Raw genomic sequence first — 13256 nt, forward strand, 5'->3', positions numbered from 1 at the left:
GGGATAATTCTGGCTCCATGGAAAGAGGCCAGGATACCTCTGATGGCCACGCTGCACCCCTTTGCCCAGAGCCTGCTGGCTGTCACTGTCCATAGAAAGCGTTCTAGTACAATCTATCCAAACTTTCCACCCCATTCATCGCAGGAGGGAGGAAGCATAAGTTGTTTCACACACACGAACAAATTGCAAACACAACAGCCAGCTGTTGATGCGTCAACCTTGGATCCAACACTTTGTGAAATAACTTTTAAGGCTCGCAAACATTTTTTGCAGCATCTTTGTGGGGAAAATAAACACACACACAACCCAGCTTCTATTTTGAGTGTCCTGTAACCGCAAGCGGAGCTATGTTGTACACTCACACTGAGCACCCTTGCCAACTCAGGCCGTAACGGGAGGAATCTGCCTGGAAACGCGGCTGAGCCGCTCGGGTTTCACAGGCCGGGGCCCCTTCGGGCGGGGATTGAATTGCCGAATGGGACTCTGAGGGTGTGTGCCTGAGGGAGCAGCGGCACGCCAGCCCTCGCTAAAGGCCCCATCCTCCACAAGCGCTCCAGCAGACGGAGCCCCGCTCTTGTCCCAGCACCAGGCAGGGGCGGCTCGGAGGCGGCGGAGCCTGAGTTTCCTCCAGCCAAGCGCGATTCTCTGCCCGGGCAGCGGCGGTGCGTGCGCTCCGTTCGCAGGGCCGGGCCGCGGGGGCCGGGCCGCTCCTGCCTCGCCTGCCGCCAGCGCGGCTGCGCCGGCCCGCCCGGTCATGTGAGGGGCGGCGCATCCCGGTGGGAGCGGGAGGTGGGATGGCGGCGGTCGTTGGCCCTGATGACCGGGCTGTAGGCGAGGTGCCGGACGCCTGCCCCGGCGCGGACAGCGGGAACGTGTCCCAGAGCCAAAGCAGAGCCTCCGGCCTCGGGGAGGCGGAGGACGAAGATGCCTCGGAGGCGTCGCTCAGCGCCACCGCCGCCGCCTACTCCGCGTACCTGCTCGCCGACCGCAGCCTCTTCAGCGAGCAGGTGGGCGAGGGGCTGGGCCGGGCCGGGCCGGGGGCTCCGGCACAGCGCCCGGGCTCAGGGAAGGGCTGTCACGGGAGCGCAGCCCTCTGGAGCTGGACACGCTCCTGCGCTGGGGCTGTGCAGGACAGGACGTACCGGGGATCGCGTCCCTTGCGCTGAACGAAGCCTGTGGGATTTCTGTGGGACTGGCTGTAGTCTGACCGGTGTCTGTACTCGGTGGTCTTGTTTGTGAGACTGGCCGGGGTTGTGTGAATGTGTGTGTGTGTGTGTGTGTGTTTTCAAGCGCTTTAAGTGACCTCCGTTTTGCAGATAGAAAGCTTAGACAAGAGTCTAGAAGACTTACTGACCAGGGTGGATGAATTCGTGGGAATGCTGGATATGGTATGTATAACTTGAATGTGGTTGTGTTTTCAAAGTCAGATTAAACACAGTTGAATTGGTGTCTGTAGGTAAGACACAGAGAGAAAGAAGCCTTTAGTCTAGGCATGTTCCAGTATGAAAACACGTTTGGTAATTTGGTGATTTATTTTGGTAATTGGGTAACTCATGGATGAAAACCACCAAGCTTTCATGTCAGAGCAAAATGTGTCCATCATATAATCATTTAGAACTTAGGTTGGAAAAGACCTCTAAAATCATCAAATCCAACCATTAACCCTGCATTGCCATATTCATCCCTAAACCATGTCCCAAAGTGCCACATCTTCTAAATACCTTCACCACTTCCCTGGGCAGCCAGCTTAAATGCTTGACTACCTTTTCAGTGAAGAAATTTTTTCTAACTGCATATTTGTGTAGTTGTATTTGTATTCTTGTTTAAAAGAACACTATGATATTCTGCTTATTCTTGAAAATACATAAAGACATCCTTTGTTGGGTTTATAATGAAAGTATCTAATCTGAGTTGCCAAACCACCAAAGCTGGATTTGTCTTTAGGGGACCCTCTTTTCAGAAAGGCAGTTTTGTTTTCACTTTTCTCATAGGGTTATATGGGGGAACTGAATGGAAAGTTCCTGTAAGCTGGCACTGGTAGATAGGCTGTCTTTTAAAGTGTAGCACATCTGGTTTTCCTGCACAATTCTGTTGTAGGTTTGGGGTTATTTTTTTAATACCAGTAAGCTAAGATTTTTATGGTCTCATTTTTATAACAAACCTGAGGAAAAGTACAGGTAGTAAAACTTAAGACAAAATTTTACCTTAATATGTTTATTTCTTTAGTGTGTCTTAGAATATGCTCAGTCTCAGTTCAGAAGAGATTGTATTAAACTTCTTTTAATATAAGTATAAAGGTAAATACTAGTCTCTGCAAAATTCATTTTCTTCAAACCTACTTATAAGCTATTAAAAAAGCTATAGTGTATTGATTTTAATCTAGTGTTTTTATACTATTTTTTCTGGTATTTTTAGACTCCAAATTTTAGTCTGTTCATTGAAGCAGCTCTAGTTTCCAGAATAAAATCTACTAAACATTTTGTTTCATTCATTGATTTTTGTATTATTTCTTTGCATTATCTTTAGATTCGAAGTGATTCCTCTCAAGTTGTCAATGAAAGCATACCTCAAATTTACACAAAAGCTACAGAAATGAGGCAGATATATAGGAAGATTGACAAACTAGAGGTATGTATTTGCTGCCTTCTAGATTCATTTTGTTTCCTAACAGAGGGGAAAAAATCAATGTCTGCATATTTGTGTGTGTATGTGCACCCATGTGGAGTGAGCTCAGGTGAGTTGTGTTCTCCATGTCCACGCTGGGTTCAGTACTTCAATGTTAATAAAGAAGACTACATTTATGAAGAATTTCTGGGGACTGTGGGAATTCCAGATGTGTTTTAGATCTTTTTGTAACGTATTTAAAAAAAAAAAAAAAAGAAATTGTTCATTGACTGTTTGAAGCAAGGCAGTTTTTTGTGTTAGCTTTCAAAGTTTCAGAAACAAATAGAATAAGAGATCTCTTGATCCCTGATAAAGTTTCAAGACTGTGGTTCAGATCCTTTTTTTTTCTTTTGGTAGTAGAAAGGCAGGTAGAAGTCTAGATTCTGAAAATCCAAATAAGTTATTTGAAAGGTAAATTGGAAAAGGAAGATTATTTTATTAGATTTAATCTGGTTTTCAGCCTTTTAAGTATCTCAAGTAATTTCTAGCATTAAAATGGACTTACAGGCAGAAGGGAAATTGAGCATGAAGTTTTTGACGACTCATTTAAGCCATGGATCTTTCACCACTCTTTTGCAATACGTAATCCTGTTTTATGTTGTTAGGGAAAGTGTCATATTTATTTTGTTGGTTTTTTTATTTTACACCAGGCTTTTGTGAAAATGATTGGGAATAGTGTAGCTGGACTGGAAGAACGGGTCACAAAGGCAGAAACAGACTTTGGAGCTTTTCCGAGCACCTTCAAGAAAATCTTGCACACAATCAGCATGCCATCCTTCCTTAATGTAAGTTTTGCTGCCATGTGACCAGCTTAGTTGCTCTGCTTACTAGACCAGATGATTAAAATAATAATAAGTTTGTTGCACATGTATATGAATGTAGCTGAGCATTTTTAATATACTTTATTAGGATCTTTACGGAGCTCTCAGGCTTCTTTAAAAAAAAAAGGAAGCAACCAAACTTAAAAATTTAATTTCTTACAAGGATTTGTGTAGTGTTGCAAAACAAGGCTGAGCACACAAAGAAATGAATGTGAAGAACACAAACAGGCACATAATGCACAAGCCTTTATACTAAAGCACCCCTGATCTCTCGTGGTATGCAAAGCAAGTAGGAAGAGCCTGTACAGGCAACACTGCTAAAGGATCCTTCTGCATTGATAACATCACTGCTCAAATGTTACCTAAAAGAAAATTAAAGCTAATCTGCACAGTATTTTTAAAATAAAGGTTATATTTGTATTTAGTCCACACAGTTGGATAATCATGTTACCACTTTGGTAAGCTTTCTAAGGATGCAGTTTTCTCCATTATTCCTTGTGGACTGTTCCTTTATAAAAGACTTGAAGCACTCTCTCTGGTATATTTCAGAGATGCCTTACCTAACACTGAACTGGCATTGTGCCTTGGGTTTAAAATAATCTTTTGGTTAAAAAAATATTACCTGAATTCCTGATGCTTCTTGACATCACCTGGCAGTACAACATTTGTAAGATCTCCTCTTTTGCATGTTGTCAGCTCACAGACTGTTTTATCTTTTAGTGTATTCATCCTGTACTAGCTCAATTTTCTGTGTTCTGGTAAGAATGATGAAAAAAATAGCTTTGTAGAAGGGGAGAGGAAGAAGATTGTGGCTTTTCAAGGTAGTTTTGTTCCTACATCTTCCAAGCATATATGGCAGCAGACAAAAATATCTATATAAAGAACATATGTTGCCTTGCTAAGGCTCAGTTCAAGGAACTTGTTCTTCACTGCTGTTTATTCTGCAGTCTTTAAGTTAGGTAATTTCTCATCTCATTCCTTCATTTTCCTTAGTGTTTAAATTTAGGAGTTCTGCAATTTATTTTTTTAAAAAAACTCTAAAATCAACAATACAATGTTGCACTTGATGGGCCAGTTACAAAAGAAAAAACCTGCACAAGTTGCCTTGAAGAATATTCAGCAGTATTTTCCATTTTTTTCTATAAACAGTTATTAAGCAAGGAATTACAGTCTTCACTTGAAAAGCTTGCTGGTTCAAAGAAAGTACTTTTTTAGTGTTGTATGGGAACACTTTGTCAAATTAGCACTTTTTCCACAATTTAAAAGGTAGAAAATCTTTGAAAGTTTCAGGAGGGTGAACCTGGCATCTCCAGTGGTTTCTTAGTTTGATGATGGATAGCAATAAAATAACATTCGGAACTTACTGGCATTATTTGATTCACTAAAAGGCAGGTTACTGTTTCTAAGTGATTCTGGGTATTGCATGGTAAAATACTTACTTCCAGTAGTAAACACAAGCATATGTGAATGAAAATGCCTATAGAGATTTCTCCACTTTCCTGATATTTAACTAGCTCAATACATCAATGGTAAAATACATGTTTGGAAAAGAAGGTTATTCTGATGTCATGATTTTTACTGTAGCTGTAGTTCACATTTTAGTGATAGTTTTAATTTACTCAGGTACCCTCATTCTCTTCCCTTTTAAATGTATCTGTTTACACAAAGGCTGTATTTTCTCTTTCTCAAGATGTGTATTTATAATCTCCCTTTCAGATTTTGCCCAAAGTTCTTCCCTTGTGAATACCAGGCAGTGTATAAGGCTTGCTAAAAATGCAGACCCTCAAAAGGTAAAAACGTCTGCTAAGCAGGTGCAAAAATAACTGATTCTAAATGTGTGCTTAGGCAGTTGTGGGTACTGTGCCTGCCTATAAATTTCCTCACTGGATTGAAATTACTCCCTTCTTGCACAGAGGCAAATACAACACCTCTTAAATCCATGTCAGGAGTTACAGAAAACCTGTGACCTTAGATTCCCATGCTTGCAGATTGTTATGTGATAGGATAGTACAGAGTAGGAAAGTATTTTAAAAATCAGAACTTAGATTTTGAAGGTTGCTTTTACATTTGGCAAAAGTTGTGATATGGAGAACACTGATAATATACACTGTTTATAGATCAGATCTTTGTTTATATTTTTTAATTTCATTGCAACTTGAATGGCAAAAGAAATTTAGAGAAATTAATGGTATTGTAAAGTTAAAGATATAATTTAATATATCAGTAATTTTGTATATAGCAGGAGAATATGTACTTAATTTGTATGGAGTACAAATATACAGCTCAACTGAATATTGAGAAATTTCCTCTTTGTTTTGTAGGTATGGTTACTTATATCTTCATTTTGGTGCTGTAAGACCATTCTGAACTCTGAGGCTATCAAACAATGATATTGGCTGTACTTCTAACTTTATTATTGGTGAAGACTAAGTTCCTCATTCTAAACTGACAGGGCTCTATGAAATAGTTCATCAAAATCTCCTTATTAGTTGAAAAGAACTTTTAATGAGTGAAATCTTGGTTTCAAGCATTCTCTTTAATGCCAGGCATTGAAAACATACCCTGTGTCTGCGTTGTCTTGCAGCATTATGTACACACAGCAAGGCTGACACAGTAGTCACTAGTGGTCGTCAATGTTGTCTCTTTCAATGAGCCATTGGATACAGCAAAACATTGTACAGTCAATATGTAAAAGAAACATGTACACCTTCCCTGGAAAACAGTGTTACAGCTCTTTTCCAGTCCACTACCAGGTTATTTTTAACATTGTGTCATATGAAGAAGCTCAGCAGGAGCAGCAACCTTCTTGAAAGAATCGTTTGCTAGGTGTGTTTCCATAGGAGGACTTTTGAATGACTAAATGAGAATCCAGGCCCAGAGTTGACTCAAAAGAAGCAGCTGAGGAGAATTTGAATGGTAAAGGTGTATGGCTTGGAAAGGGTGAAGGTTACAATGACTCTCCCATCAGCTGAGTGGTACAGTTTGGCTTCTGCGGCGCTGGCATATCATACATGTTCCAGGACTGAGTCTTTTTAGGTGCTGGAATGGCAGAGGCCAAAGGCTGTATTTCTTTGCTAACTTTAGGAACATGCCAGATTCATCTGAGCTATGATTAAGAATTCATTCAACTAAGGAGATATGCCTTAAAACTTTTCTTGTTATGCATTTTAGCTCTGCAGGCTTTGTTTTCAAATGCTTTATGAAAAAGGCAAAAAATAAATTTCTCTAATTTGCAGAAATCGTCTTCCTCACGACAGCAGCAGACCCCCTATGAACCTCCAGTCCTCTTCAAGACTGAAGACTATTTTCCATGTCTTAATGAAGCACCTTATTGATGATTTTTTGCTTTGGGATTGATATGAATCAGCCAGAATAGAGAGAGCCAAGTGAACAAAAGGAATGCCAACCTCAGAACAGCTGCATTTTCTAAGCACTATTGATGGCATATTGCCATTCTGATTCTCATTGTCTTCCTTCAGGCAATATTTTCAGGTAATCTTTGTTTGTGTACATTATTTCAAAAGCCTTCCTAAAACGCCATGTAAGTTTTCAGATTATTTTGGGGAAGGAATTTAAGAATATTTTTGCATTACATTTTTTTAAATATGGAAATAATAGGAAACATACTATTGTATATAAGTTTTTTAACACGTAAATATCTGTGCTGCTGCACATGTAAATAGCTGTATCACAAGGAGGGGGTTTATTTGTCTTTTTTCATAATATGCTGATTGAGGTGAAAGAAAAACTATGCATTAGGTTTCACATCTATTCCAAGGTTTTAAGCCTGGTCCCTGCAGTTTGTACAGAGAAATGCACCACATTGGGATGTACTTGTTGCAGGGGCAGGACTTGGAAGGTCATCCAGGAATCAAGGATGTGGCTCAATCCATGTGATGTAGTTCTAGTTCACAAAGCCAACATCGTACCCCACCGGTGATCCTCAGGTCCCAGTGACCCAAGCTTTTAATTATGGCATCATTGTATTGTTTGATGTGTAACCAGGTGGACATGAAATTAATTTATATATATATAGAGAGAGATATAGATGTATAAAACCTGCTGTCAGAAAGAACAAGTATCTAAGTTGGGGAGGGATGACCCTGGACTGAACCTCAATCAGGGACCTGACCAGATTGCTTTTCCTTCACAACTCTCTGTGGATACTGAGGCTTCCCATGCTGATTGCAATTTATATTATCAATAAACTAATAGCTGGCTAACCCCTGTTGTGGTCTTGCATTTCACTGGACAGTATTTACCCACCTAGCAGGTGTTAATAATAAATTGATGTATTCCTCTGAACAAGTTTTATCTCTTCTGCTCTATTGCCAGTGTAACTCACTAGAATACTCAAAGTTCAAGTCTGGGACAAATGCTTTAGAGAAACAATATTTCTCTAGGTTTCATGTTGTTTGCACAAAACAGATATGTAGTTGCAGAGCAGAGATTATATATTAATAGATCCTGTCTCCAAAGACCAGCAGGGATTGGGTTCTAAATGTCTTAAATGTATCTGAAGCAACATTTATTAAAATTTAAAAAAAAAAGATTTTTCAAGTCAAAGTTAGTAGGCTCTAAAAGTAGTTCTGATGTAAAACTTACCTGAATTTTAACATAGGAAAATAATCACATAAACATGCAGAAAGAAACAGACATGACCTTGAAGCAGGGCTCCCCTCCCATCCTCCTTTTTTTCATAAATAATTAATTATTCAGATGTTCCACTGGAGCAACAGTTGCATTTCTAAAAGGCGTGGTGCCTTTCAATGTATGCATAATTAATGCTTGAAGGTTTATCCCTCCTCAGATCTAATAAAATTACACACTTAGTGTAGCAACAGAAGGCTGCAGTCAAGTACTTTTATGCTAAAACTGGTATGAAAAAAAAAGTAATCTTTAGAGCAACTTTCTAATTAAATTAATCACCTTCTCAAATAACTTTGTCCTCTGCTGTGTGGAGCCAAAATGCAATTTCTTTTAAAGAGATGATGTTTGAAATATTAATAAAGATTTCAGCAAGTTTATACAGCTGAATGTTTTTCACACAATATTGTTTATATTAATAAGAGTGAACATTCATGTGTCCTGAAGTGGGCATTTTTGTTGAACTGTTTTATGGGAAAAAAAGAGCTGTATCTTTAAGGCACATCACCAGTAAAAATCAGACAGTTCCTATAATTAGTATAGCTCTGTGCTGGAAATTCTCCAAAATATTTTTATTACTGAAAATAATGGACAATACATGGAAAATTTGTTAAGGAAATGCTGTTAAAGACAGTAAATCAATTGTGGCTTTTAAAAATACATGGTACAAAATACCAAGGTCTCTGTTCATCTGTTATGAAATTAAGCTCATGGTTATGAAATTAAGGCATTCTCATAATGCTGACAAAATGCACCCTGCTGTTGGTTTGTTTGTACCTTGGCTGTCTCCTTATTCATGGTCAGACTCACCTCGCAGGAATAAAAAACATCCCATGTGTTCACACTCAGTAAAGAAATACTCAGAATATTCCTTTATTCTGTCTGCTGTTACCTTGTATTAGTGTAAAACCAGTAAAAACTATATTGTGAATTAGGTTCAATATTTACTGGGTTTGCCAGCTGTAAACAAAATCTGAATCTCAAAATCCACAGATACCAATATTCACAGCCCCAGAAGGCTCTGCCTTCGTCTTTCCCTACACCATGTTCATCCTCTTGCCTGAGTTCCAGGATACAAGCCAGTACCTATGGGGCTACATCACCTGTTTTTAACGTGAGAGCTCTTCATACAGAACTGGTGTAAAGCAAGATGTGGTTGTGCTGTGCTGCTAAAGGTTGGGTATCAGGCTCATTAAATGAGCTAATGTTTAAAATCAACAAAGGAGTCTACATACACATCTTACTTTTCTTTCTATGTCATTAAGCAAACATTTTTAAACAATCCTAGCAAAAGTAATGCTAAAAGTTTCTATATTCCTATAGTTATGTATATTCTAGGCCCATGTTAAAATTAGCATTAGCCTAATGCTAATTGAAACTAATGCAGCTTTATAAAAATTATCTGTTTGCTGTACAATGTATGTCAATATGTCACAGAAGCTGCATTCACGAGATATTCACAGTGAGGTTATATCATAGTCAGGTTGGACTGAATGTTAGAGGCCTACACTTTTCATAGCTCCTGGACAAAAATGAGCATGATCTGTCTTGTATAGGTACTTAAATATATGATAAACTATGCCTGAAGTCAGCACATAAAGGTTGATATTTGTATTTAATTATTTTTGGACCAGCAGATTTTGTTCCAATCAAGTAGTGCTGCAACTGCAGTAAAGCCCAGAGAAATTACAAAAGGATGCAGATGACTGAAATGAAAATAAACAGGTTTGATTGTTTATCTGATCAAATAAGATAAATTACTTAAAGTTGCACTGGATTACATTGACATAAAAACCTGTGGCATTTCATTACTTCTGTTGACAATAGCCTTCAGGGTTAAGTAGTTTTACCTACAACACTAAGAGTTAAGTAGCAAGGTAAAGCTGTGAAGAGTGATCCTGAGTGAAAGACAGCAGAATGAGAAGGAAGAGGAAGACAGCTTGCACCTTTATCTGTGAAAAGAACTTTATATTTGGAATTGGTAAATAATGCTCCCATTTAAAACAGAAAAAAAAAAAGAAGGAAAAAAAGGAAAATGTTTTTTAAGCAATTACTTTTTTAAACTCCCTCACTTTTCATGGAAAAGAAATTGGTCCTGGACCAGCTACCAAGAAAATCCTTGAAAAGCCAAAATCCCTGTCAGATACAGCTATGGTCAAAGAGGACCATAATTGGAGTTGGTATCTTTCTAGCCACTGCAGCTAAATTCATCAGGGATGAGGAGTTTCCAGCTGCTTCCCAGTTTCCAGGGATTCCCATCCCTGTAGGAGCTGTGGCAGGCTGTGCTGCAGCAGCAGAGCAGAGGTTTTGTCCATTCAGCTGCTTTTGCTGATTCTACTTCAAGCCGATGGGTGGTAGTACAACCTAAAGATGGTAGTACAGACTCCAGCTGATCTCAGAGATTGTGGGAGTGTTCTTGACTTTCTTGCTTCGTGTTATCTACTCACAAACTCTTTCAATGCTGGTCATTTTTTACAATTTTGAAAAACTGTAAAAGTTATGGGAATGGTGCATGATATCTTAAAAAGGAACAAGCAAAATAGACAAAAGGAGGACAGAAGGTGTTGCTTGTGGGCAGTACAGTGCAATGCCAGGGAGACAGAACCTATAGATACAGACTGTGAAAAGGAAAACTTGAAATAATGCCTTTGGAATTATGTCAGACTAAAGGATATGGTAGGGAAACCAAAATATCCTGTCTAAAATCCACACAGAAAACTCAAAACGATATTTCATTTTTGTCAGCTTTAATATTGTCTGTACATTCTTTGGTGGACTGTTAAAGTGATACCAATACATTAAAATTGCATCAATAATCATTCCAATGTGCTATCTATATGGGATCTTAAATAGTATATTTTAAAAGTGTATCAAAAATACAGATATATGAATGTACTGAAAGACCTAAGAAAATGAACAGAATGTTAGCAAGAATTTCATCAGAGGGTTCAGAGTGAAAAGACAAAGGGACAGAATTCATGGGGGGAAAGTGCATTCACTGAGAAAAGAAGGATAAGTATCCAATTCAATTTCTCATCTCCCACTGTTTCAGAAGCTGTAGGTTTCATGAGAATAGCTAAATGCCTACATTATTTAAAAATAATTTAATTGCCATCTGTTCCTTACAGGTGACACTGTCAAGAGTTTCTTGACAAGCAAAACAACCTTTAGGAAAAAACAAAAGCGGAAATTTCCACAATCCTAGGACATTAAAACTAAGGGCACTAAATATGACAGAAGCACCTGAGAAATGCAGACTGGCAATAAAGCTGGTTCTGATTGATTCATAAAAACAAAATTTAAAAAAGAAAAAAATGAATGGTAAGAGCCTTATGCAGGAATGGAAGAGGCAGAAAATAGCCCAGCCAGGAGATAAGCCAGGGCATGTGCCAAGGTGTGAAATCGTGGTGACAAAGCTGAGAGCAGCATCAACAGACGAGGGCAAGATCCCTGAACTGGAAGGTAAGAATGGACATTACATACAACAGACATTACATATATATGTGATGTTATTTTTTCACAGTTTAGGAGCTTTTTTCCTCCCTCCAGTGTGCACTTTTCCCAAGTACCTAGTTTTGGGAGGGGCTATAACTATACTAGAACTGTGGACCAGTTCTAGTGTGTGTGTCTGGACCAGGCTGCTGTTACTGCCTCTGGTTACTGCCTCTTTCTTGAAAGCAGTAGGACTTGCAGGTAGCTAGCAAGGTCATGGGACTGTTCTGGCTAAAAATCAGTCCTGCCAAGCCAAACAGTCCAGCCCCAGCACTGATGTCTTGGCACAAAGATGAGGGGTGACACTCCTCTACTCCCAGCCATCCCCCTGAGAAGGCAATCAAAGCACTTACCCTGGCAGTGTGTCCCCATGTACAGCTGGGGAGATGCCTGCTGTGGAAATAACATCTGTTTCCTGCATGTGCCTTTGATTAGCCCTTTTCTCTATAGGGATGGCTTTGCAATTTGTATGGAAACACAGAGGGAAAGAAAAACAGGAAAGAAATAAGGTATTGGGAATAACCTTCTTGTTGTCATTACAGAGATGTCTGTGTGTCCTGCTCAGATGCCTGCTTCCAGCAATATTTATCAACTAAAATGTGATGGTTCATCTGCTAGTGATACACAGCGCCCTTATTCTTGGTGTCAGAGGTTGCTGGGAATTTTTGTGGAAGTGTGCTTGTTGCATCTAAAATCCAGTGTATTATTAAGCAAAAAAATATTTGGGAGGAAAAATACTAAACAATATAATTGAACAAAATTGAATAATTCTGGATTTATTAGCTTGACTTCTGAATTTAATTGTGTTTCTGTAGTTGAAGGAAAACATGAAGCAGTAATGCCAGAGGACTCTTGCCTAAGGAAAATCAAGTATGATATTGTTAGCTAACAAGGTAGATGAGCAGCACCATTGCAAACTCATTACATGTACCAGTGAGATAAATCAAGATTCTGCTAAGTGAGTTGGATGAAATTATGAGGACACAGAGTCAGTAACAGAAAGAGGTCGGTGAAAGCAGGGTTATAGGAGATACCAGTGCCCTTCTTGAATAACGTTCTGTCTCTCATTAGTTTGCGCTATGGGACTGCCTCTGGGTGTAAAATGGATTCTTTTGGGACTGAATACAACCAGAGACTTGCTGAGGAGTTTAGCTGACTTGCTGCAACTGCTGTTGGGTGTTCATTCCATGCTGCTGGCCATACAGTTTTAGGCCAAGATGAAATTCAATGAAATGCTAACCTACAAATCAACCTGAACTACTGTGCTGAAGTACTTGGTAGCTCAGTCATAGCTCCAGGGTGGCAAACACTACTCTGCAGGGGTAAAAATACTGAACCAAGGCTCTGAGATGAATTCAAATGTGATAGTGCTTGAATATGGATATTGTGGGGATTGTGAAAAGCCTGATGTAAATGTCAGGTAAGAAAGCTGCTGGAGAGGAGATGATGGAGGGGTAGACATATATCTAACTGGAGTAAGTTCAGTTCAGGTCCACAAAGACAATTAAGGGACTGGAACATCTCCTGTGTGGAGTGTCTGAGAGAACTGGAATGGTTCATCCTGAAGAAGACTTAGGGGTGATCTCATTAAATTGTATAAATACCTGAAGGGAGGGAGTTGAGGAAAGGGGG

The 13256-nt window shown here is 39.3% G+C and overlaps 1 protein-coding gene across 2 annotated transcripts; it reads left to right on the plus strand.

Annotated features, from left to right (window-relative positions):
* The first annotated feature begins 731 nt into the window (after positions 1–731).
* BLOC1S4 (biogenesis of lysosomal organelles complex 1 subunit 4) lies at positions 732–7708 on the plus strand. 2 transcript variants are annotated; one of them, XM_059855608.1, is made up of 6 exons: positions 732–1007; positions 1317–1388; positions 2527–2628; positions 3315–3449; positions 5202–5275; positions 6722–7708. In XM_059855608.1, exons 1-5 carry the CDS (start codon positions 795–797, stop codon positions 5226–5228), a joined length of 549 nt encoding a protein of 182 aa, XP_059711591.1. In that variant the 5' UTR covers positions 732–794; the 3' UTR covers positions 5229–5275; positions 6722–7708. The 2 variants fall into 2 exon arrangements, with proteins under 2 accessions (XP_059711591.1, XP_059711586.1); XM_059855603.1 differs by lacking the exon at positions 5202–5275 and having other exon boundaries at positions 733–1007.
* Positions 7709–13256: the final 5548 nt, after the last annotated feature.

Source organism: Haemorhous mexicanus, chromosome 1 (assembly GCF_027477595.1).
Source record: "Haemorhous mexicanus isolate bHaeMex1 chromosome 1, bHaeMex1.pri, whole genome shotgun sequence".
Lineage (NCBI taxonomy): Eukaryota > Metazoa > Chordata > Aves > Passeriformes > Fringillidae > Haemorhous > Haemorhous mexicanus.